The 24818-nt window shown below is 51.7% G+C and overlaps 2 protein-coding genes across 4 annotated transcripts; both read left to right on the top strand.

Annotated features, from left to right (window-relative positions):
* The first annotated feature begins 948 nt into the window (after positions 1-948).
* On the top strand, positions 949-16896 carry Snrnp70 (small nuclear ribonucleoprotein U1 subunit 70). 2 transcript variants are annotated; one of them, XM_005001772.4, is made up of 10 exons: positions 949-1172; positions 1928-2084; positions 4186-4248; positions 4352-4406; positions 7821-7885; positions 8028-8090; positions 10994-11075; positions 14192-14293; positions 15914-16001; positions 16110-16896. In XM_005001772.4, exons 2-10 carry the CDS (start codon positions 1938-1940, stop codon positions 16738-16740), a joined length of 1296 nt encoding a protein of 431 aa, XP_005001829.1. In that variant the 5' UTR covers positions 949-1172; positions 1928-1937; the 3' UTR covers positions 16741-16896. The 2 variants fall into 2 exon arrangements, with proteins under 2 accessions (XP_005001829.1, XP_003465570.1); XM_003465522.5 differs by having other exon boundaries at positions 952-1172; positions 16083-16896.
* A 4235-nt stretch (positions 16897-21131) lies between these two features.
* Positions 21132-24104, top strand: Lin7b (lin-7 homolog B, crumbs cell polarity complex component). Of its 2 annotated transcripts, XM_003465521.5 has the most exons (6): positions 21133-21287; positions 21586-21704; positions 21917-21988; positions 22590-22799; positions 23556-23719; positions 24003-24104. In XM_003465521.5, exons 1-6 carry the CDS (start codon positions 21251-21253, stop codon positions 24022-24024), a joined length of 624 nt encoding a protein of 207 aa, XP_003465569.1. In that variant the 5' UTR covers positions 21133-21250; the 3' UTR covers positions 24025-24104. The 2 variants fall into 2 exon arrangements, with proteins under 2 accessions (XP_005001828.1, XP_003465569.1); XM_005001771.4 differs by lacking the exon at positions 23556-23719 and having other exon boundaries at positions 21132-21287.
* Positions 24105-24818: the final 714 nt, after the last annotated feature.

The following is a 24818-nucleotide window of genomic DNA, read 5'->3' on the forward strand; positions in this document are numbered from 1 at the left end:
TACACTGACTGTGCTTTTATGTTACCATTTGGTATTTGTTTTTGTTTGGTTGGCTTTTGGGATGGAGGAAAGAACTCATGACCTTGCGTTTCCCAGGCAAGCGCTTGAGCCACTGAGCTAAATGCCTGGCAGTTGTTTGGTGTTGCTTGAAAGAATTAGCGCAATAACTGTAGTTGTTCAACAGACGGCGGAATCCACTCAGAGAGCTTAACTACAATTTAATTCCTTACAGAGCCTCTGCTGGCTAGTGCTGTGCAGATTTCTTTCCTTTATTTCCGGATAGGATGTGAAGATTTCTGCCCTCTGATGCCATCTCTGCTCTTAAACCTTCTCCAATTTCCCTTTATCTATCGTCCAAACATTACCTCTTCAGGGCCTTCAAGATTATTTTTTCTTCAGAGATCTTCCAGGATCATTTTTTCTAAAATGTCTCGCTCTCACTTTCCATCCCCTTAATTTTGCTTTATATGTCTTCATTGTGTTGGCCGCTATTTGAAATCACAAATTCGTTTAAATTCCTTTATTGTCTCCTCCAGTTACGGTGTGAGCCCCAAGAAGGAAAAGGCCGACTTATCACATGCTGTATTCCCAAAGCTCAGAGACTAGCACACAAAACAGATTCGACGGACAGTTACCGACTGAAAACATTTAGACACCAAGGAAACCACACTATTCACGTAGGGACTCTTTACCAGGCGGCGGAGGCTTACAACAGAGTGCCTTGTATAACGCATGCGCAAAATATTCGGGAAGTGTTAGAGAAAAGGGGGCGGGACATCGGGAAGAGACTAGGGCACTGGTAGTTGGAGCTTGCATTGTGAGGTGGAGGTAGCTCTCGATGCAAAAAGTGCATGCGTAGTGCCTCTGCCTCTCAGCCAGGCATGTTTCAGGTGTCCAAAGTCAGGTGGGCGCGACTGACTGGAGCTACGCCTGCGCAGTGCAGGCAGCGGAGGGATCTCAGGTTGGCCCCACCCCCTGTTCCCGTCGCGAGCGGAGGCCGCGCGGGTAGGAGAGCGGCGGCCTTGTGCGCGCGCTGGGCGGCTGACTGAGGAAGACCAAAGCGGACGCCGTGGGAGTCTGAGCCGAAGAAGGAGTCCTAGTTGCTGAGGGGCCGCCGCAACTGCCGCGAGCCACAGGACCAACGCCAGGCCGAAGAGGGCGCCGCGCGGCGGGTATGACCGAGTGGCCTTAAGGGGTACAGGGCCGCTACCCACAAACCCCTGCGATGGGCCCCAGTCGACTTCCCCGGGGCCGGGTCCCTTCCCGCGTCTTCGCCTCAGCCACATTTTTGCTCTTCTCACCCAGGGTCTACCGGGCACTCGAGCCGTCTCCCTTCAGCGTTCACTGCCCCCCCCCCCCAATCTGCGGGCCTTTACCCACAGGGCCTTGCGGTGTTGCCTTTTTTTTCTTTCTGTGGCGTCCTAGACCCTTACCCATAATCCCGTTCGCATTTGGGAGCTCAGTCTATTACCCACAAGCCCCTGGCGTTGGGGATTCGCTCGTCCTGATGTCTCCTGCTTGCCTACTACGCGCCCACAGTGCTTTCGCCCTTTGCCTATAATTTGTTCTCTTAGATGAGGGACCCCAGCCGTGTCTGCTCTGGGCTTGTCTCATGGAGCTCATTGAGTCCACCAGGACTTAGGGAGCATTTCAGTCTCACGTATCCTGGCTCTGTACTCAGACTTCGTCACTCAGAAACCTCTTTCAATTCTTTGTTTCCTTTTTTAGCCTTTGTTTTCTGCTTTCCCCGAGAGCTAGCTTTTTCATTATTTCTTGTCCCCTAATGTAGACCGTTACAGAACTTGTTAGTACTGAGACATCTCTCTCTCTCTCTCTTTTTTTTTTTTTTTTCCTTGAGGGTCTAGTAACCGGAAGCTATCCCTACTAGTTCACTCTAGCATAAAGATTTTCCGGCTTCTGCTCATAGATTCGGCAAGATGACACAGTTCCTGCCACCCAACCTTCTAGCTCTCTTTGCACCTCGTGACCCTATCCCATACCTGCCACCCTTGGAGAAACTGCCACATGAGAAGCACCACAATCAACCTTACTGTGGCATTGCGCCCTACATCAGAGAGTTTGAGGTGAGTTCACTGAGTAGACAGGGAGAGGTTTGGTTCTGGAAGCAGGGGACTGTATTGGTCAGTCTCGTCTTCCGGCTATTTCTAGCTTGTGACTTAGGTAGCTTATTTTTTCCAATCCTCAATTTCCTGTCTTCTGTTGAGGCTGAGTCTCCCTATACAGTTCAGGCTGGCCTTGACCTCACTTTGTAGCCCAGGCTGGTCTGGAACTTGCACTGATCCTCCTCCTCAGCCTCTCGAGTGCTGGGATTACTGGCATGTACCACCCCACCTGGTAGTTTCTTTTAAATGGGGTTGATAACATCTCGAGAGTTTTTTGTGAAAATCAGTAAGTAGTCATTCGAGAACTGGGGCTTTGGAGTCAGTCAGGTAATCCTTAGCGCATACCAGTTGGCATCTGTTTGACCTTCAGCAAGTGTTGTGTCCTTTTTTTTTTTTCCTTTGTACTGAGGGTTGAACCCAGAGCCTTCATATACTGAGCTACATTCCCCAGCTCTTTTTGTTTTTAATGTTTATTTTGAGACAGGATCTTGCTAAGTTGCCTAGGCTAGGCTCAAACTTGTGATACTCCTTTCTCAACCTCCCAGGGTGCTGGGACCACAGGTATGTGCCACATATCTGGCTCCATTTTTTAAAATTAATTTTAGTGGTATGTGTTAGATACACATAATGATCACATAAATCATAGGGAATTTGTACCTGTACATAATATACCTTGATTTTTCTTTTTTTCCCTCAAACCCCTGTCCTCTCTTGGCTCAATTTTTATATCAATATGATGATAGTGCTAAAGGTTTTGTATCCTGTACTGGAGTGTTTAAAGCTGTGGGCGTGGAGATTTCAGCTCTACATGCGTGTTACACATGAGTAAACAAGCTAGACTCCCGAATCTCAGTTCTTTCATTCAAAAAATTGCAGTAACCTCCTCTACCATTGGTGAATGCCTAAGATGCTGGCCTGCAGCCAGAGATCAGGAGGAATCATTTAGCATTGGGTAGGAAGGCACCTGGAGGTGGATGCATTGGAGTAGCAGAATGGAATATAGTAATTAACAGCAGGTGGCTCTTTTGTGCCATTTGCCACTCTTGGTGAACCCACACTGGAAAAATGTTATTGGCCACTTAAATGGGTTTAATGGGTATGAGCCACCTCTGATGGTGCAGGTCATGAGACAGTTACTATTTACTGTGTGGTGGGTGGGACCTTTGCTACATGCCCTGCCTGCAGTGTGTCCATCTGTCTGCCTCAGAGCCCTGCTGAGTCAGCTCCTGTCGATTCATGCCTGGGCCCCATGGCACTCACAGGAAAGGGTTCCCATCATACCCTCTGGCAAAGTTCTCTGAACTATTCCTAGGGGTGTGAGAAGTACTGCATTCTCTAAATATGTGAGACAAAGAAATTTGGTACTGTGTCATTAAGTTCTGTCACCTATGCTAGCCGTTTCTCAGATTGTCTGTGGTGAAAGTGAATTTCATTGTAGACAATGGCTACTGTAGAATTAATGTCATTTATGTTTTTTGAGGCAGGGTTTTGTTATGCAGTTCAGGCATAATTCACTGTGTGTTGAACTCACTGTGTAGTCCAGATTGATCTTGAACTCAGTGATCTGCCTCAGCTTCCTGAGTGCTGGGATTATAAGTACGCATCCCCATGGCTGGCTTTTTTGTTTGTTTGTTTAAAGAGCTTCATAATAAGATCAAATTTTTATTGGAGTCAGTGGACATAACATTTTACTCAGTCTAAATGCTGTAGATTTGTGTGTGTGTGTGTGTGTGTGTGTGCGCGCGCGCGTGCGCGCGCGCGCGCTCACATGTGCACATGTACACTTGCCAGGCAGGTGCTTGTGCCGCTAAGCTATATTCCTGGACCCTTGTAGAAATTTTTGATGCTTCTAGCTTCTGTACTTGTCCCAGACCAGCATCTGTTTGTGGGCAACTCTTGTCTATGGGCCATGCTTTAATCTGTGCCACTCCTACTTCCACTGGGGCCTAGACACTGTTGGTGTTTGTATAGATGAGTGTGTGATGGAGAGGTCATTGAGATTCTTATTTCCTTCATGGGTGTCCCCCCAGTCCCTCCCTGTCATTTCTCTTTTTGTTTCCAGGACCCTCGAGATGCCCCTCCTCCAACTCGTGCTGAAACCCGGGAGGAGCGTATGGAGCGGAAGGTATGTTGGACTTGCCTCCTGACCCCATGGCTTTCTAGCCTTGTTCTCCAAATGGTGTCTGCTGTCTACACTCAACTTTCCTATCTCCCTTTTTTGCTGACAGAGGAGAGAAAAGATTGAACGGCGACAGCAGGAAGTGGAAACAGAGCTAAAAATGTGTAAGTCTCCCCTTCCTTCAGGTAGCTCTCTTCTCTCTCAGATTCCTTTATGTTCCTGTTCCTAGGCCACATCCAGGACCCTGCTGTTCCAATCCCTGTGGGGTGGTTCCCCTGTAACACCCACCCCCACTTGGGGTGGTTTTGTTTTTTTGATTCAGGCTCTCACTATGTAGTTTAGGTTGGCTTTGAACTCACTATGGAGCCCAGGCTGCCCTTCAACTTGTGATAGTCCCCCTGCCTCAGCCTCTGTGGTGCTAAGATAACTGTCAGGCTTTTTCCTGCCTACCAACCTTTGGATGTTTCTTCTCATGGCATGTATGTGAGTCATGACTGTGATGTCACCTTGGCCCCAGTTTGTTTGTTGCCGTGCACAGGATAAAACTGAGGGCCTTACATGTGTGAGGCAAGCACTGTATCACTGAATTGCATCCCCAGCTCCACTTTTTATTTTCTTTTGTTTTTTTTCTTTTTTACTGGTGCCGGGGATCGAACTCACTTCCACACACTTGCAAGGCAGGCACTTATGCTGCTGAGCTAAATCCCCAGCCCCTCCAGCTCCACTTTTTTGTGGGGGACAAGAATCAAACTCACGACTTTGCAATTGCCAGGCAGGCACTGTGCTACTGAGCAGTATTCCCTGGCCCACCCAGCTCCACATTAATACTTTCATTTAACTTTTCCCCTGCCTGTCACCATGATGGATCCTGTTATCCTTTAAATGTCACAAAGTTGGCTTTTCTTTCCATGAGTACAAATTTTCCCCATACACATTCCTCAGTCCTCCTCTGGATAACCCACTAATGGTCTACCTAGTTTACCTGTCTGTCCAGCCCAGTTCATTGCTGGGCTTTCTTCATTTGGGGGGCTGGCCTTGAACGCAGGGTGATCTGCCTCAGCCTCGTGACTGGGCTTTTTGAATGAAGTATTGTGTTAATCTCTCTAGTATCTTCCCTTTGCCCTCAGTGTAAAGCCTAGTCCCTTCCCTGCCTATCCATCCATTCAGTGGCACCCTGGCACTTTAAGTTCATGTTACTGACATCTCACAGCTTCCAAGTGCAGTAGGGGATGCGAGTTCCATTTATAAGATTAAAAAAAAAAAAAAAAAATTGGAGATTTGTTTTGTGGTACTGGAGATAGAAGCTGACACATTCTTGTCACTGAGCTACCTCCCCTTTTTCACTTTGAGATGGAGTTTCTAAAGTTGCCCAGGCAAGTCTCAGACATGCTGTCCTCCAGCCTTAGCCTTCTGGATAGCTGGAACTTTTAGACAGGTACCACCATGCCCAGCTCAAGGAAATCTCTTCTTTTGGTCTCTTAGAGACAAGGTTTTATTTATTTTTTTTTAAGTTGTTGTTGTTTTGTACCGGGGGATTGAACTCACAACCTTGAGCTTGCCAGGCAGGCACTTGCAACACTGACCTAAATCCCCAGCCCCTAAAGACAAGTTCTTTTTTTTTTTTTTTTTTTGGTCTTTTTCCTTTTTACCGGTACCGGGGATCGAACTCACGACTGCCTGCTTGTAAGGTAGGCGCTTATGCCGCTGAGCTAAATCCCCAGCCCCTAAAGACAAGTTCTTAATATATAGTTAAGGCTGGCCTTAAATTATTTAGCCCAGGCTGGATCAAACTGAAGGCAGTCCTGCTTCAGCCTACTTCCAGCTTCCAGAGAGTTGTGGGGGTTTTTGGTGGGTACTAGGAATTGAACTCAGGACCCCATGCTGGACAGGTAGGCACTGTGCTGCTGAGCTATATCCCCGATATCCCCGACCATCCTGGGTTGCTGTTAAGGGTAGCATTGCTACTCTTGTGGGGCACAGCTGCATGCACAGAGCACACTGACCAGCAGACCCCTGAGGGTTTTTGCCACCCTCCGTAAGGGAATGTGTTCCTTCAGATAATTGGGTCCTGTTGACTTGGTGGCACCTTTACTCACACTCTTGGGTAAGTGAGAGTGACAGAGACCTGATGTAGCATACTTAGAGTGTTGTCCCTTTGTCAGCTGGGCACATTGCAGTGGTGCTTGAGCAAGCTAAGGTGTCTCTTGGCCTCATTTCCCCGCTCCCACCCCAGCAATTGCTGAGTAGTGACAGCACTATGTGTGGCACTGTGAGAGTGTGTTGGTGATTGCTGCTGAGTCACCTCCATGTCTTCAGATGTATGTGACCAGCTCTGTGCGGTCTTGCCTGGGTTTTTCCATATAGAGTTTGCTGTGTCCCCTTCTCTGAGCTCATCTGATGTGATTTATGGTTTCTTCATTTACCTTGTTTAATTCCTGCATTAGCCTATAAACTAACTCCCTAGGGTAGAGATGTTTTTATTTACTGTCAAATCTCCACCACCTGCAGCAGTGTCAGGTACACAGTGAATGCTTAATAATAAATACTTCTTGAATGAAAAAGAGTGAGCCAGTTCAATTTGAGAGAGTTGGGCACAGAACAGTGCAACACAGAAGAATGTGTTGTGGCAGGGAAATTGAGGCTGTAGGGGAACACTGCATACTGGGATAGAGTTGTCTTTTCGAGTTTCTGTCAGTTTTCACATAGTCATTCCTTTAAGCTTGTCTTCAGACTGGTAGTTTTTAAAGAAATCCCTTGAAAGTCTCCTGCCTGCGTGTCTGTCTTTCTCTTTTCTTCTCCCCCTGGCACTGAGGATTGAACCTGGCTGGCTCTTTGCATTGAGTATATTCCTGGCCCTTTTTTTAATACTTATTTTAAGTCAGGGTCTCAATTTTCCTAGTCTGGACTTGAACTTGGTGATCTTCTTGCTGGCCCAGCCTCCCAGAATATTCCACCATGACCAGTTAGGAATTTTCTTTCTTGGTGGTTCTGGAGATTGAAGTCTGTGTCTCACACATGCTGAGCTACCCATTCAAGTCTAAAATGAATTTGCTGGGAACTCTGTAAATGTAATGCCAACACTCTGGCATTGCTAGGTCTCAGGATCCCCTGGGCTGTAGTTGCAGTCTATGCCCATTGGGTGGCAGTGCGGCCCTGTTTCAGGGATGGGGAAGGCTAGCTCAGCTGTCCACAGGAGGCTGCCTTCCAGGGAGGCCCTGTTGCGCTTGCTTGCCTATTGCTCAGATCACCTTATACTCAGGAGGGGATCCTCGATCCCTGGTACCGATAAAAATGAAAAAGACAAAAAAAAAAAAGGAAGGGATCCATAGGGTGCATAGGACTGAATAGACATCCAGGGTGCCATCCAGGCCTGCCACGTCCTTTTAGCTTGAAGTCAGCCTCATTCTGTCAGCCTAAGCATCATTCCAGTAAAGGTGTTGATTCAGGGAAGCCAGGAGGATATGCCCAGAGTGGCCAGGTCAACTCTATCTTTGTCTCCAGGACCTTGCCCATCTGTCTGTACCTGTCTAAATACCTCTGGCTACAGGAATCTTACAGAGTATCTTCTTCCTGCACAGGGGACCCACACAATGATCCCAATGCTCAGGGTGATGCCTTCAAGACTCTGTTCGTGGCCAGAGTGGTAAGTCCACAGCTCCCAGCTCCAGAACCCCCACTGGCCCACTTGCTGAGTGCCTGGGTCTTACAGGACAGTCCCTTGTCTGGGACTACACAGAGGCTTCAGGACAGTTTTCTTCTCTCTAATTTTGAGACTTTCCTTCTAGAACTATGACACAACAGAATCCAAGCTTCGGAGAGAGTTTGAAGTGTACGGACCCATCAAAAGAGTAAGTGGGTCAAAATAGGGGTATTAGAACTGGGAATTGGGGGGAGGGCAGTCCCCTAGGAGGGAGAGAATGCTGAGCTCCTAGCCCTGAGGTTGGCACCTCCCTCACAGTGTTTATTTGTTTGGTTTTGGTCTTTTTGAGGCAGGGTTTCACTGTATGGTTCAGGCTGGCCTTGAACTTACTTTTAACCCCAGCTGCCCTCAAACTCAAGGTGATCCTCCTGACTCAGCCTCCCAAATGCTGGGCTTATAGGCGTGTGCCACTGCACTCAGCTTTTTTTTTTTTTTTTTTTTTTTTTTTCCTCTTTTTTTGAAATGGGGTCTCACTATGCGCAGTTCAGGCTGGCCTTGAGCTCACTTTGTAGCCCAGGCTGGTCTCGAACTCACAACAATCCTCCCACCTCAGCCTACCAAGTGCTGGGATTTACAGGCATGAATCCCACTATGCCTGTTTTTTTTTTTTTTTTTTTTAAATAGTAAAATTTATAAAAGTTAAGATTTTTATCGGTGTATTTTTTTGTTTTGTTTGTGAGACTGGGTCTCACTGGCCAGTAGTTCAAACTGGCCTTGAACTTGTGGCAATCCTCGTGATTCAGCCTCCCAAGTGCTGGGATTATAGGTGTGCACTACCATGGTTGGCTATCAAAGGGTTTATGCCCTTTGACGCAGCCTAAGTAGCAGAAGGAAAATAAGTAGTAGTGACTGACTCTTAGTTGACAGAGGGCAGATATCGGGAAACTACACACTTAGCTCTTTTTTTTTTTGTACCAGGGATTGAACTCACAACTGTGCACTTGCAAGGCAGACACTTATGTCGTTGAGCTAAATCTCCGGCACACTTAGCCCTTGTAAATGTGCTTTTGTTGATACACAGGCTAGTGCATTAGTTTCCATGTTACCTGGCTGCTATTGCTAGAAGGCAGAGTTGAGTTATGACAGACTGTGGTTCTCAGAGCTAGGAATGCCTGCTTGCTGACTCTTTACTAAAAGTTGTTACTGGTTCTTGTTTTATTTTTATTTTTTTATTTATTGTGTTTTTTTGAGACAGAGTCTTGCTGTGTAGTATAGGTTGGCTTCAAACTCACTATGTAGTCCTGGCTGGGCTGGAACTCAGTGATCCTCCTGCCTCAGTCTCTGATGCTGGGATTTTAGGTGTGTGCCACCTTGCTGGGTCTGCTGCTTCTGTTTTACAGCACAGCTTTGTATATCTGACATTTGTTCCTTAAGTTGAAGTCAACTTTGAGCCTTCTTCCCTTCCCTGGGAAGGTGGATGGCCCCCCCGCCCCCCATGGGCTGTGTGAGCTGCTGAGCCTGGTGCTGGATGTGAGTGGGCTCTGCTGTTACCTTCCTGGCTCTGGCTCTGGCCCTGGCTCTGGCTCTCAGGGCTGGGTTGTTTGATGTTTTGGGCCTCTGGCCTGTTTCCTCTGATACCTCTTCTGCTCACTTTGGAATCTGAGTTGAGTTTGCGAGGCTGCAGGGTTGTAACCATCATTCTAGCACAGGGTGAGCTCAGGGCAGCTGACTGGTAGTGAAGTGAGTGGACAAGTATGCATCCTTGGCCAACTTGAATTTTGTTGTTTGCCACTGTTTTTCTGGTTCATCCTCACCCTCTATCCCCAGAATTTGCTCCTCACCGTTGTTCTTCATATAGTCCATCTTCCATATGGTCCCAGAGGGGGTGACACCCAGAGAGGACCCATCACCTTTGCTCATGGTCTTCCATGGCTCCCTAGCACATAGGGACAGAGGTCTAGATTCTTCATCTGGGCCCTCAGGTGCTTTGCCTGGTGGCCTTGCACTGTTGAGTGGCTTGTGTGCCACCATCTGATGCACCGTGCTGGCGTCCCTGTAGTGAGAATCCTCTTGTGGAGCCCCGAGCTTCCCAGCTTTCTGCTTCATGTGTGTGGGTGCGTCTGCAGTGCCCTTTCTTTTGCTCTGGAACGCCCTACCCAGTGCATTTGGAGCTCCTCCATTTTAACCCCAACTCCAAGTGGCTTCTCCACTTGGCCTCCTTTTTACTCAGCATCGTTTTCAGTTCCTCAGAGTCCATGTTCAGCCTTTCACTGGGGATCCTTGGTGGTCCTGGTGTCTACTTAACTTTGCAGCCTCAAGCCAAAAGCCTCACCATCAGAATACATTCCGTCCTCCAGTGCTTAAGGAAAAATACTTGTGGAAAAGTTCGGTTTCTACTATGTTCGCCGTATTAAGTGAGGTTGGACATGTTAATTTTGACTTGGTGCACAGCACATTCAGTGTTGGTTATCACTTAGTATAGACATGGAGAACAAACCTGAAACCTTACAACATAGAGCAGATGTTCACCTCCTGCTTTGTAGTAGTACCCTGGTGTCATGTTCCATGAATGTGATCAGGAAGAGTTTTTGTTGGGCTTTGCTTTTTTTTTTGGTCTCTTGGTGGGGGTGGGCCAGAGCCATGGAAAGAAAAATGTGATGTGTGTGTCCATTATGTACTGTATTGCATTGTTTTGCAAGAAGAATTGACCTGTTTTTGATTACAAGAATAAATGGTGTAAAATGCTTAACAAAAATACATTCCAGGGACTGGGGATTTACTTCAGTGACTCAAGTGCTTGCCTGGTAAGCGTAAGATCAGTTGGTTCGATCCCTGGTATTAAAAAAAAGAAAATTGGGCAAAAATCCCACTCTCACAGAAGTGCCTCCTCCCGTGGCCCACTCTTTGGAGTGACTGCTGCTGCACATGGGAAGCTAATGCTTCAGTCTCCCCCGTTAGTGTTTAGTGCTTAGCCTGTGTTCTCTCCAAGGTGTCTCCCCGTGCCTCTCTAGTTCTGTGTCCTCTGCTTTCATCATTAAAGCTAAAGGGGGACCCTGAGAGCGCTTGAGGACTAGGTCTGAAGGCCCATGCTCACCTGGCCTCTTTCTGCAGATACACATGGTGTACAGCAAGCGCTCGGGAAAGCCCCGCGGCTATGCCTTCATCGAGTACGAGCACGAGCGGGACATGCACTGTGAGTACCTCTGGCCTCTGCCCTCCCACTGCCCTCTCACTTCTCTGCTGCCCCGCCCTTCCCTGTTGTCTGTCCCCCTCCCCGACACACCTGACATTAGCAATGTCTCTTCTCCTCTTCCCTCTGTTTCTGATATATCTTTTTTTTTTTATATATGTATATATTTATATATATATATATACGTGTTTTTTAAAAAACAAAAACCAAATCCCCTACAACGTGTGTGTGTGTGTGTGAGCCCAGGGAGGTAAGTGCCACACGTTGAACCTCAGGGGCCAGGAGGGAACTGGGTGGGGGCTGGGGCCAGCTGGAGGTGGGGGGAGGGGTTGGATTTTCCGGGAGTCTCTCCCCATTAATTCCCCCACCTGGGGTTGGGGGTGGCCAGGCCACATGAGGACTGGCCTTTGAACGTGCCCTTGCTTCCCCCCCAGTAGAGCTGGGGCTGGGCCATCCCGACCCTCCGCCTCCCCACTCTGGCCCCTACCCTGTTCTCCAGGCTGTGGGGCAGCGGGCCCAGTGGGCGTGTTCAGTGCCCACTCCACGGCTCCAGAGCCCCCTTGAGGCTACGCGGTGCCCACAGGGGCAGGGATGGGTGGGTGGGGGTGGGCAGGGCTGCGGCGTGTCCAGGGGCCGCCGTATTAATTGACTGTTCTTATTGTCACTGCAGCCACCACGCAGCTGGCTTGCAGCTGATGCTTACGCTCCCCTTACAACACCTCAGTGTATGGTTGGTATAAGGGTTTGTATCATGGGTAAGATCACTCAGCACTGCACACCAGCCCAGCTTAGCCAGGCAGCACAGGAGCAGTGAGACGTCCCTCTTCCCACCCTGGTCGCCCCTCAGCCTTCCCGCACCCACAGCCCTTTCCTTAGCTGGGTGCCCATTGCCCCTCCTACCCGATCCATACACTCCGATTGTCTGGCCAATCCCATGAGGGGCAGGGTGGACCTCGCTGGGAAAGGCATCGCCTCTCCAGATGAACTCCACCCAGCCTCACTTCCCTGGCTTCCTGACATGAAGGGCGAGGTGCAGGAGTATGGAAGGTGGGGCACGGGGCCAGGGTTCCATGCGGAACCCTTCTGCCCTCAGTGCCTGTCCCCCATCCCTGCCATGGGTCTGTTACTATGGTGGTCCTGGAGAATCTTTGGCTAGTTTCAAGGTGCTGCACCCTCATCTGTCTTCCTATGTTCGAGGGGTCTGGCTACTGTGCCCAGCCGACTCCAGGAGCTCCCCAGAGTGCATGGAACCCAGGTCTGGACCATGGGGGGAAAGAAGCAGGCTACCAATGATGAAGGTGTAGTAGGCTCTTATTAAGAATCTGCCACTGTCTGGAGATGAAAGAGAGGGAAAGAGAGAGAGAGAGAGGCCTAGATGGACACATTGACACATTTTCTTTGCTGTTCTTTGCGGGTTGGGTCTTTCCTGGGTTTGGGATGCTGACCCCGAGCAGAGTTCTTTGCTCGGCTGCACCCTGGTCCTCACATTCCTTCCCCACTACCCTTCTCTGGGTTCAGGGGCCAAGCGGCCCCTTCTCAGCATGGACAGCACTGCACCTCCAGACCTTGGAGTATGTTCCCTGTGTGCCAGCCTTGGGCTGCAGTTTGGTGGTTGGGCTGTGGAGTTGGAGGTGGGAAAGCCATTCCCAAATTGAGTGGGGTGGGCCTGTGCCTAGTGAGTGTGAGTGTATCAGGAACTGGTAAGGGCGACAGGTGTTCCGAGGCCTCCTAGCCACCTTTGCAAATCCCACCAAGATAGGCCCCCGGCTTTCCAGACCCAGATTCGATGTTACTCTCACCCGAAAGTTTCTCTGGGGTCCATTATTTCTTTCCTCAGCCTGTCTCCAGGTGGCGCAGGAGATTTGGCTCTTCCCTTTTGGGGTGCCCAGGACCCCCAAGTTCCCCTCCCTGTAGCTTTAGCTGACCCCATGGTTTTTTGGGGAGGGTCTGTGCGCCTACTCAGGTAAGCTTGGGGGCTCCAGGTAAGCGTCCCGTGTGTCCCACCCCCCCGGGAAGCCCGCCTCCTCGCCAGGCCCCCAGGAGTTGCCGAGCCCCCCCCATCCCGCTCGGTTTGGACACCCGCAAGGCTGGCATCGGTAAATGGCACCTTTTTCTCTTCCTCTGGTTGTATTTGGGGGGGAGCGGGCTGGGGGGGCAGGGTATTGTGGTTGGTTGAGGAAAGTCCCTAGACCAGGGCTGGGGAGGGGGTCAGGACATTTTGGCCTTCCCAACTGCCCCCCAAGATTATAGGCTGGCCATTGGGCCTACCGTGTGCTTGTCCTGCACGAGAGCAGTCTTGGGCCTCTCCCCGGCCCCTCCTCTGCTTCTCCTCTTCCCTGATGGGGTCAGGCCAGGGCTGTGTCTGGCACATTTTGAGCTGGGGCATCGAGGGGAGAGATGTGCAGGTTGAGTGGTGACAGGGTCAGTGGTCTCAGGTAAGGCAGGGATTTTTCAGTAGCACCGCACGTCCCCCCAGCCTCCCTTCATGTTTCCTGCTGGGGGGTCCCTGTAGGCCCCCTGGGAGCACATAACCCGCCTCTCTGCTCCCTGCCATTTCCTGAAGATTTCTCCCACTTCCTCTGATTTATTTTCTGTTCTGATGTCTGTTTACCCACTCAGCCTCCTCCCCCTAAAACCATACAAGAAGAAAAAACTGGTGTTAACTGGGGTGTGGAGTGGCCCAGTCAGGCCTCCTGCCCCAGCATGATGTTTTAGGGTGCATGCTTGGGGTTGTGGGGGAGCCCCCTCCCCCACAGCAGAGTCCAGTGTTAACTTCCAGTTTCTTTGCAGCAACTTTGGCCATCCAGCAGGAGAGGGCTGCTCCATCTGGTGGGAGCAGGGGAACCTCTAGGGGGTACAGTGGTCCTTGGTAGCCGTCACCTTCAGTCGTGATGGGGGTGCTGAGAAAGGAGCAGGCACTGAGATGGAGCAGGCCCCTCCCTGGGTTGGGAGAGGGTCGGTCTGGCTGGCAGGTGCCTGGCTGGTGGTGTGGGCGTGCGTGTGCGAGTGCTCGTGCCATGATAGTCTGGGGAATGGGGATGCTGCAGTGTGGGGTTCTATCTTGACTAGAGGACCCTGTGGGGACTCCTTCCCCTTCCCCCTCCCCACATCTGTTGCAGCCGCTTACAAACACGCAGATGGCAAGAAGATTGATGGCAGAAGAGTCCTCGTGGATGTGGAAAGGGGCCGGACCGTGAAGGGCTGGAGGCCTCGGCGGCTGGGTGAGCGATCATGTGTGCTGAGTGCCTGGGTGCTGTGCCCTGTGGCCTCAATGTCCCTCTCTTCCACAACCTTGCTGCCTTCTGTCTGCCCTTCACGCCTCCCTCTGTTTCTAACTCATCTTCTTACATCTCTTGGCTTTTCTGGGTGACTGGCCTGGGGTAAACACCAGCCTGGCTCATTTGCTTGTTTGCTAGCTGTCAGATGCCGCTGTTCTGCCCTCTTTCCTGGCCTCACGCAGTGGGAGTCATGCATTTGATGCATCTGGTGCCCATCGGCTAGTGGATCTGGTGGGGCTCGTAGGTGGCACTTGCTTGTCTGCTTATCCTTTGCACTTGCTGTCTCTTTGTTCATTCATTGGGCTCAGCAAGTACCCACTGAGTCACCAGCTGTGTACCAGGCTTGTAGTCTAGAACAAGACAAAGGCAACCTCTGCCATTTGCTGTCTCAGTCAAGGTCAGTTTGGTAGCAAGTCTCAGAAACACATTTGAGCTGAGTGTGGTGTTGAAGCCAGGAGTGTTGGTGCAGATGTGCAATCCTAGCACTTAGGAGGCCAGGGCAGGGGGATCTTAAGTTCAGGGCCAGCCTAGACTACATGGTGAGACCTTGTATCAAAAGATAAGAAAAAAGAACTGGATCTGCTGTTTCATGGCTGTCCCAGCACCATGGGAGGCTGAGGCAGGAGGATCCAAAGATCAAGTCCAGCCCAGGCAATTTAGTGACTAAGTAAGTAAGAAACCCTGCCGCAAAAGCAAATAAAAGGGCTGCAGGTAGTGTGAAGGCCCTGGGTTTGGTCTCAATGCTGGGTTATATCTGCCTGGGTTACTGCTTGTGTGGAACATGACAGAAGAGTGCTAGCCCGGGGTCTCCTGAGGGCAGACAGGAGTGGCTCCCGGCCCCACCCCCTGCTTTCCAGGGTGCCAGGGGCAAATGACAGAATGCTTTCCCATCTGAAAGAAGGTCACCTCTGGCAGATCGGCTTCTCTGGCCAGGTTCATCACCTGTGCTGGAGCAGGGAGAGCGCCAGGCACTGGCTGTACAGCCTGGTAACATGCAATTGGTCAACACCTCACATGGCAGTTTTGCAAAAGCCTCAGAGGAGATGCTGGGAACTCTGAGGAGTGAGGGGCTGCCAGTTGGCCCTGAAGGGTTTGCCGAGGAAGTAGCGTCTGGGCAGATGGCTGACTCCAAGGTCCGTTGGAGTCTAGGAGCCAGGGCCATTGGAATCTGGGAGCCAGGCAGGAAGCTGGGCATGGTGGCTCTTTAGGCTCTTCTCTACCCTTTTGGGGAGGAGTTTGGATTTGAGGCAGGAAAGTGTAAATCGGACCTGTTTTCACTTGGAGCCCCGGTATCAGGGGGAGGGGATCTAAGAGGCTCAGTTCCCAGTAGGTGGGGCACCATGCTGAGCTAGATAGGTTCCTACTCAGAACCTTCCTAGGCAGCACCTGGTGAAGGCTGTCCTGAAACAAGAGCGCAGAGGTGGTGGATACTTGGAGTTGGCCCCTGGCCACCAGCCGAGGTGGTAGTTTTCTTGCCCTCTGTTCTTTGAGGCCCCTCCTTTTCCTAGTCCTCTGTGTTTTACCCTGGCCACACTGACCCGTGTCTACTTGCCCTGCCTGTAGGAGGTGGCCTTGGTGGTACCAGAAGAGGTGGGGCTGATGTGAACATCCGGCATTCAGGCCGTGATGATACATCCCGCTATGATGAGAGGTAAGATTGGGCGACTAGTTTCTTGGGACTGGGCTGGTGACATGGGGGTCCCTGCTGCACACCACTGCCTACCTCATCCAGGCCTGGCCCCTCCCCGCTTCCGCACAGGGACCGGGACCGGGACCGAGAGCGGGAGCGTAGAGAGCGGAGTCGGGAGAGAGACAAGGAGCGGGAACGGCGACGCTCCCGCTCTCGGGACCGGCGGAGGCGCTCACGGAGTCGTGACAAGGATGAGCGGCGTCGGTCCAGGGAGCGGAGCAAGGACAAGGACCGAGACCGGAAGCGTCGAAGCAGTCGAAGCCGGGAACGGGCACGACGGGAGCGGGAACGCAAGGAGGAGCTTCGTGGTAGTGGAGGTGGTGGTAGTGGTGACATGGCCGAGCCCTCTGAGCCTGGTGATGCACCTCCTGATGATGGGCCTCCTGGGGAGCTTGGTCCTGATGGCCCTGATGGCCCGGAGGAGAAGGGCCGGGATCGTGACCGGGAACGACGTCGGAGTCACAGGAGCGAGCGCGAGCGACGCCGGGACCGGGACCGGGACCGTGATCGAGAGCACAAGCGGGGGGAACGGGGTGGTGAGCGAGGCAGGGATGAGGCCCGCGGCGGGGGCGGGGGTGGCCAGGACAACGGGCTGGAAGGTCTGGGCAATGACAGCCGAGACATGTACATAGAGTCTGAGGGCGGCGACGGATACATGGCTCCGGAGAACGGGTATCTCATGGAGGCAGCACCTGAGTGAGGAGGTCTTCCTAGCTGCTCTATTCGGACGAGATCCCAGCCAGCCCTCACTGTCGTCCTCTCCCTAACCTTCCTGGCCACCTCAGTTTGCCCTCTGAGGGTAGGAGTTCCTTTGTTCGGGCCCTTGGATTTAAGAATAAAATTAATTTCCTGTTGATGGTGGGCATCTTTTGTTCCTCACTGCTTTTAACATTTCAGGCTGTCAGTTGACTATTGTCCCACATTGGTGTACGGTTTCCAGGCTTGACCTTCATGGGCTGAAGCGTGCAGCCATGCCCCGGTCCTGCATCCCCTTCCTTGGGGCTTTTTTTGTCCAGTGTTGGGAGTGGGAGGAAGACACTGGATTACCCAGCAGAAACAAAATGCTTGCTTGAGAGCGAAACTTGTCTCTGAAGCAGGAAACAAAAGAAATGTGGCTCGGAAGAAAGTGGGAAGCTTGAGGGCCTTCAGCTCTGGCCGAGTTCTCCTTTGTACTACCTGACAGTGCTGTACAGGAGCGGAAGAGGAGCCCTTGGCAACTGAGATTCCAGTAGGTCTCCAAGCAGACTGAGGCCAAGGGAACCTTTGAATGAGGTTGCAGTGAGAAGGAAGCCCGGGCCTGGAGAGTAGGTCAGGGCTGCTACTCCAAGCAACAGGGAGAGGAGCTGGCCAGGAAGGCCGCCTCTGGAAGTCTCAGCCTGCAGGATGAGTTGCCTGATGACCACAGCCAGCCTAGTGGTTGAATCTGACTGCCATGTGGAGTCTAGTCTGCTTTTCAAGGGCTTCAGTCTTTAATCACATCAAGAATACTCAGGCATTTGAGGAAAAAAACTGCAACAAGAGACCCCAAAACTTAAAAAAAAAAAATTATAGAAGAAATTAGAAAAAAATACTTATCGGTACATTCAAGGAGACTGACCAAAAAATATAGGACTTCTAAAAAAAAAAGTGCAACTGCCGTAAGAGCCCATATTGGACTAATCTGGCACAGATGAGTCATACAAAGCCCAAACAAATCAAAACTTGTGGAACAGCCATGGAGGCCAGACCTGAGGGAGGAGCCTGCACTGACATGAGAGCTGCTGCTTAGCTGCTTGCATTTGGTCAGGATTGGTGCAGCAGTTCAGCACTGGAAGTGTAACTAGGCCAGGAGGAGGGCACTTGTCCTATGCTTCCAAGAGTTACTTCAAGGCATTACCACACCCTTACGGCAGGATGCAGTTTCACTTGGAGGTGACAGCTGTACAGATTGCAATCCCTATGGAACCTGCTGGGAGGTCATCTCCATGGCATGGCAGTGTTAATCAGAATGTACAGGTTGCATATCAGAATCAAACCACAGCTGGAATCTACCAGCTTTGAGCCCAAAGCAGGACCTCATCAGGGTTCTGGTGTCAAGCTACCAAGAGGGCCCTCTGCTTCCCTCATTGAAGGAAGACATCCAGATTCTATGGCTTTTGGTTTGCAGTGCTCACCAGTCATGCTAGAAACAGCTCTGAAATTGCAGGAATTCAAGAAGTTAAAAAGCCAGAACCAGGCTAATGCAGATTTTGGAGTTCAGAATGAAATAACTGGTATTTTCACAAAATAAGGAAAAATGGAGAATATTTAACATCTGGATTCTCAAAGTCAACTGGAAGTTCTAGAACTGAGAAACAGTTATTTGAGGATTTGTAAGTGAATTTGATAACTGAATAGGCTCAAGACAATCTGAAATCTTCCCCTTACGAAAACTGAAGAGCTAAGAGTAGGCACATTTTTTTGAAAATAAGACATGTACACATGCATGTGCACACACAAAGGAAAAGACAATCATTTTAGGAATTCACATCAGCTCACCAAAGTGAATTTTAAAAAGATGCAATCCAGGAGCCATGTGGAGTGAAGTCTCAGAATGGCAGTTTCTGCAAAGCAAGTGGCCTGGATGGAGGCAAGAGGACTGCAGTTTGTAGAAGTTTCTGGATAAAAAGATTCAGTAAGATCAGTGTCATGCTGGAGACTTGGAAATTGTGGGAAAAAAGAAAATGCTGCTGCCAGGGGACTCTGCTGACTCCCGTGGGAAAAGCTGCACAAAGACCTGAGCACCTGGAGGTGGAGGATGCAACCCTCAAGTGATGAGCTTTGTATCCTGGTGGTGGTGACTGAACTCAGTGGGAATCCACAGCTTCAGAGCCACTGGCTGGGAACATGCGCCTGGCAGAAGAGCACTGCAGGTCCCTGGCCCAGCGCAGTGCCTGTGATCGGTATAAACAAGGGACAGTGGCCTGTATGGCCAATCAGTTATGAACTGGGGCCAAAATAAGAGACAAAGCAGGGAGCTGTTGAAATGCAGTGTAATCTTAGAATATGAGGACAGTAGAGTGATGGTATTGTAGGCTGACACCCTGTAAGCACTGAACTGGAAAACCAAAAGCTCCTAGCTTTGAATTCTCAGGGATGGTAGAAGAAAGGTGGTGAGAACAGAAACCAGTATGCAGTATGTTACCAACACATAAATCAGGAAATACCATGTTATTACAGAAGCAACAGACATCTGTAAATTACTTTTTTTAAAAAAAATTCTTTTTGAGACAGCGTCTTGCTTGTAATCCAGACTGACTGAATTTGCAGTCTTCCTGCCTCAGTCTCCCAAGTGCTGGAATGATAGATGTGTGCCATCACGTCCACCTCTTGAAGGAGGCAGATTTAGGAGAGGTATAGGAACTAGTGGGGTTTTTGTTATTAGCCCTTAGCTGTTTTTTTGTTTTGTTTTGTTTTGGTTTTTTTTTTTTTTTTTTTTGTCTTTTTCGTTTTTATCGGTACCTGGGATCGAACTCACGACTGCCTGTTTGCAAGGCAGGCGCTTATGCCGCTGAGCTAAATCCCTAGCCCCAGCCCTTAGCTGTTTTTAACTATAAATATGTGACTTTGCGTGGTCTAGCTACTTTTTTTGTAGTGGGAATCAAACTCTGGACCTTGTACTTGCCAGGTAGATGTTTGTGCTGCTAGGCTGTACTCTTGGCCCAAACCCAGTTACTGGTGAGGCTGAGGCAACATTGCACCTGAAGGCCAGCCTGAGAAACTGAGTTTCAATTCCAAGTACTGTACCATATACACCGTAAAAAGTAAATACCTGAGTTGACCAGGAAGCCAGCCTGCTGCAGGCAGTCTGAGCAAATCCTTTTCTGGAAGCCACAGAGCCATCCCCCTGCCTGAAAGCCCTTGCATAGCAGGCCAATTTTCACATTTCCTGTGCTGCTTCAGCCTCCCCACAGCCTTTCTCTTTCTAAAACCCCTCTCCTGGCTTTTTTCCTCCAGGGCCTGTTCTCAGCACACACTGCTATTTCCCGACTAAGCATTGGGAGCCGTTGGACTCCCCTGCTGCTCCCCACCCCCTCCACTCTGACCACTGGTTTTAGTTCCCACCTGTTGTCCCAGCTTCCAAAACTGCCTGCAGCCCACAGGCTCCTCAAATTTAGAATGTCTTCTATTATCCTCTGGCAAGGCCACCCTGGCAAAGGGCACCAAAGCACCCCAATACTGCATTCACTGGGCTGTCTGGCCAAGGCCTGTCACTTGCCCCATTTGCCCACAAGCACAGGGAGCTTTTGGAGAACATTTATACCTGCTTCCCCTAAGCTAGTCTTCACGGTGGCCACAGTGATCCTAAACTGCAGACATGGTCACCGGTATTCTCCCAGGAGTGCTCATGAGTCCCAGATCCTCATCGTGCAGATGCCTATGTACAAGGCCACACAGCTCCTGCATCTCCAACTTCCCCACTCCGCTTTCTGCAGTTTCCATCCTTGCGTACTGGTATTTGAGGCCAGGACCACATGCATGCTTGGCAAAGGCTTTATAGTGCTGAGAGATGCCTTCAGCCCTTTTTATTTTTTAAATTCCCCAGGCTGCCCTTGAATTGGCAATCTTTGTGCCTCAGTCTCCCAAGTAGCTGGAATTATAGGCAAGTGCCACCTTGCCCTAGATCTCACTTGTGGGTTTTACCTGTCAGGATTTTGTCAGCGCCCTTCCTACTGTCTGCTCCCACTCTTGGTGTTTTTGTTTTTTTGTTTTTGAGATAGTCTCACTGAGTAGTTCAGGCTGGCCCTGCGAACTCACTATGTAGCCAGGCTGGCTTTGCACTCACGGCGATCCTTGTCCCTCTGCCTTCCAGTGCTGGGATTACAGGCATGGGCCACCACGCCTGGCTCCACTCTTTAAGCACAGCGTTGCTGGTCATCTGTCATCCTAGATCGAACCCCTCAGGCAGCGGGCTTATTTCCCTTGCTCACCTGCGTTACCTCGCTGCTCAGGATCTGTTAAGTGTGGAAACCTGGGGAAAGGACAGGGAAGGGGTGGGCAAGATAGATTGGGAGGAAGGAGACGCCGACAGGCGGTTCCAGACTCGTAGCTGCGCCAGGCGCGGTCACACACGGTGGACCTTGGAAAGAGACTGTTGACGAGCCGGGGGCGTGGGGCGGGGCCTCGGGCAGCACCGCCCCCTCGCCGGCGCCAGGGCAGGCGGGCGACTGGCGGCTGGCAGTGGCGCCGACATGGCTGCGCTGGTCGAGCCGCTGGGGCTGGAGCGGGGTAAGCGCCCCAGGGCCCCGCGCAACCAGCTGCCTCCTGTGCCCCACACGGCCCCGCCCACCCGGCCAGGCCGACACAGTGGGCGGACAGGGTGCGCGGGGCGGGTCCACTGCGTGGGGCCCCAGGCCCAGGCCAGGTGTGCGCTGGCGCAGACCTCAGGGCCACTTGGACGCAGCGGGACTGGCGGCTTGGCTTATGCTGTCCTTCCCAGCTCCGTTGCCTCCGCCCTGACTCCATCTCTCGTTGCCTCTCTCCGTGGCCTCCGTGCTGTGATGTTGTCTTCGCTCTCGCCACCCAGACGTGTCCCGTGCCGTGGAGCTCCTCGAGCGGCTCCAGCGCAGCGGGGAGCTGCCGCCGCAGAAGCTGCAAGCTCTTCAGCGGGTTCTGCAGAGCCGCTTCTGCTCCGCCATCCGCGAGGTGAGCCTGGACTACGCCTCCCAGCAGCGCCTGAGCCACCTACGCCAGGGCCGCGCTACAGCCCAGCCCGGGGTTCTTGTGGGAGTTGTAGTTCGCGGGGGCGAGGCGGACCCCTGGTTGAGAAGGGAGAGGTGGTGCGGAGACCACAGGGGCTACTGTGTCTAAGAGAGGAGGGAAGCGGAGGCTCCCGGACACTGCGGCATCCTTTGCAGGTGTATGAGCAGCTGTATGACACGCTGGACATCACAGGCAGCGCGGAGATCAGGGCTCATGCCACGGCCAAGGTAGGTGCCCAAGCAGTCCTGTGTCCTCCTTTGTGATTTTTACCAAAACTATAAAAACCACTATGAGTCTTTATTTATAGTTTCCTTTAAATAGCTACACATTTTAAACTAAAACCAACGTTGCATAATAGGCCAATGGAAATCATTTCAGTGATGTCTAGATGATAATTGTAATCAACATCTATACAGCAGACTGTTGTACGGAACTCTTACTACACTGCACTTAGATGCTGCTGCTTGTTGCTGCCTGGTGGTTTCCAATTCCCTCTGGAGGTTTAGTTTTCATCTGTAAAAAAGCAAGATTGGGCTGGGTGTAGTGGCACATACCTGTAATCCCAATACTCTTCAAGGGTGAGCAGGAGGATCGAAAGTTCAACTCCAGTTTAGGCAATTTAGGGAGACCCAGCCTCAGAATAAAAAACGTTCTCAGTTTAGTCCCCCATATCTAACAAAAACAAAACAACAAGATTAGACAGCCCAATATGACCCTGAGCTTGAGGGAAGTGCTATGTTTCAATCTGCTCTCCCTGCTCACCCTGCGGCCCCATCCCATAGTCCACTGTGGACAGGCCCTCATCACCATGTGCTTCTTCTCCGGAAGGCCACAGTGGCTGCCTTCACGGCCAGTGAGGGTCATGCACATCCCAGAGTGGTGGAGCTGCCCAAGACAGACGAAGGCCTGGGCTTCAACATCATGGGTGGCAAAGAGCAGAACTCTCCCATCTACATCTCTCGAGTCATCCCTGGAGGCGTTGCTGACCGACATGGAGGCCTCAAGCGTGGGGACCAGCTGCTGTCGGTGAATGGTGTGGTGAGTAGGGGGCTGGGCAGGGCCAGGGTGATCGTCTGTTGTGCAGATCCTGATGGTAACACCCATTCAACACTGTTCAGTGGCTGGTCCTTTACAGTGTAGACTCAGGGACTTCTCTCCCTGTTCTAACTGAACTAGACCCAACTCAGAGACATAATGAAGAAGCACAAAGCATTGTGAGAATCCAGATGTGGCTCCAGTACAGTGTAGATGAGGGAAGTTTTTGCAAAAGAAATATTTGAGCTGGGTATTGACGAATGATAGGAATTCTTTAAAGAAACCAGATGAGTATTTCTGGCTGAAGGTATCCTTGGCAAGGGCTAACTTAGCTCCTTTGAGATGGGGCTCAGTTCTGATGGCCATCTGGGACATGCAGCTAATTAAAACACTGTGCTTAAGAGTAGACAGCAGCATCACTGGTCGGTGGTTGGGGCCACTCCTGCAGGGCTTAAGTGCCAGCCTAAGAATCCACAGGAAGGCTGAGAGCAGGGAAGGGATCACTTCGCCTGGGGTGTAGAGGAACCCAACTTGGGAAGGCCAGAAAAAGAGTCCAGAATGGGAAGGACATAGTCTGAGTCAGGCTAAAGCTGTGCAACCCAAGAAAGGGAAACCAGGAAGGGAGAGGACAGGAGGGACTCAGCAAATGACTCCCAGGAGGCCACCAGGCCCCAGCCCCACCTGGTCTGGCATCAAGCTCACCAGAAGCCGGCTCCCTGGGGGGCGGGCCCAGCCAGCTGTGCACGGCCTGCTCTGCAGAGCGTGGAGGGCGAGCAGCACGAGAAGGCCGTGGAGCTGCTGAAGGCGGCTCAGGGCTCCGTGAAGCTGGTGGTGCGGTACACGCCCCGCGTATTGGAGGAGATGGAGGCCCGCTTTGAGAAGATGCGCTCTGCCCGCCGACGCCAGCAGCACCAGAGCTACTCGTGAGCCCCTGGCCACCCACCCCGGGGGCCTCTGTTGCCTCCCCTCAGACCAGCTGTAATCGTTGGGCACTTGCTTCCCACCCAGGTCCCAACTCCTGCCTGTCCTTTGGCATTCTGGCCCTTTAACCCTCCCATGGTGGCCACACGTCTGGGAGTACCAGCTCCTTTATCCCCTCCTAGCTGCCCCGCTCCCTGGGCCGAAACCCAGCTCGTGGTCTTTCCCCTCTCTTCCCTTGGTGCCTCCCCTCAACCTGCTTCCCTCTCTTCACCCCGCACCCCGCAGGTCCTTGGAGTCTCGAGGCTGAAACCACAGTTCTGGACCCTCACCTCTCCCCTGTACAGTATTTATTGTCACCGACTCCTTATTTAAAGATCTTTGACCCTCGCTCAGTGTCTGTGTGTCTGTCTTGGGGTTAGAGCATCTTGAGGTGCTTTGATTGGGGGAGCTGAGGTCTAAATGGGCCCTAAACCTTTTTCAAAGTCAGACAGCAGAGGCAGCGCCCTCTTCTGTCTCCGTGTCTGAAGTGGAGGCCGGCTGGGCTCCCAAGGCCAAGTTCGAGATGTGTGGCAGACCCTGGTCAGGTGGTGGGGAGCACTAAGACAACGCCTCCTACCCTTAAGAGGGTCAGAGCCGCGGGGCCTCTTCCTCCGCATTGGGTCTGACGGAGGAGTCCGGAGCTCTAGCGGTAGCCAGTGGGCGGCCTCTGTGTGGGCGGGGCGGACCAAACCATTAGCCTTGTCCGCCAGGGGAGTTCCGCAGGCCGCACGACAGTCTACGTGGGAGTCGGGGTTGGGGGTGCTTCGTGCAGTTCCCGACGCGGGCGCAGGGGTGCAGAACAAGGTGCACTCATCCATCGGGCACTCACCCCACCTTCCAACCAAAGCACTTCTTTCCGGGAGCCGCCCTTCCCTTAAAATCCAATCTTTATCCCCAGCCCACTGCTAGCTCAGCCCTCACGTCCCATGCAGCCGGGGGCTTGCGCGCGCCAACGCCGGGATCTAGGGTCGGGAGTTGCGGTCCACGCCGTGAGCTACTAGCTCCAGGTGACATCATCTCCCTCCTGGGCTCCGCCCCCCACCCCAGCGGCCGCACGCCGTA

Source organism: Cavia porcellus, unplaced genomic scaffold (assembly GCF_034190915.1).
Source record: "Cavia porcellus strain 051 isolate PalLab524CR breed Dunkin Hartley unplaced genomic scaffold, mCavPor4.1 scaffold_7, whole genome shotgun sequence".
NCBI lineage: Eukaryota > Metazoa > Chordata > Mammalia > Rodentia > Caviidae > Cavia > Cavia porcellus.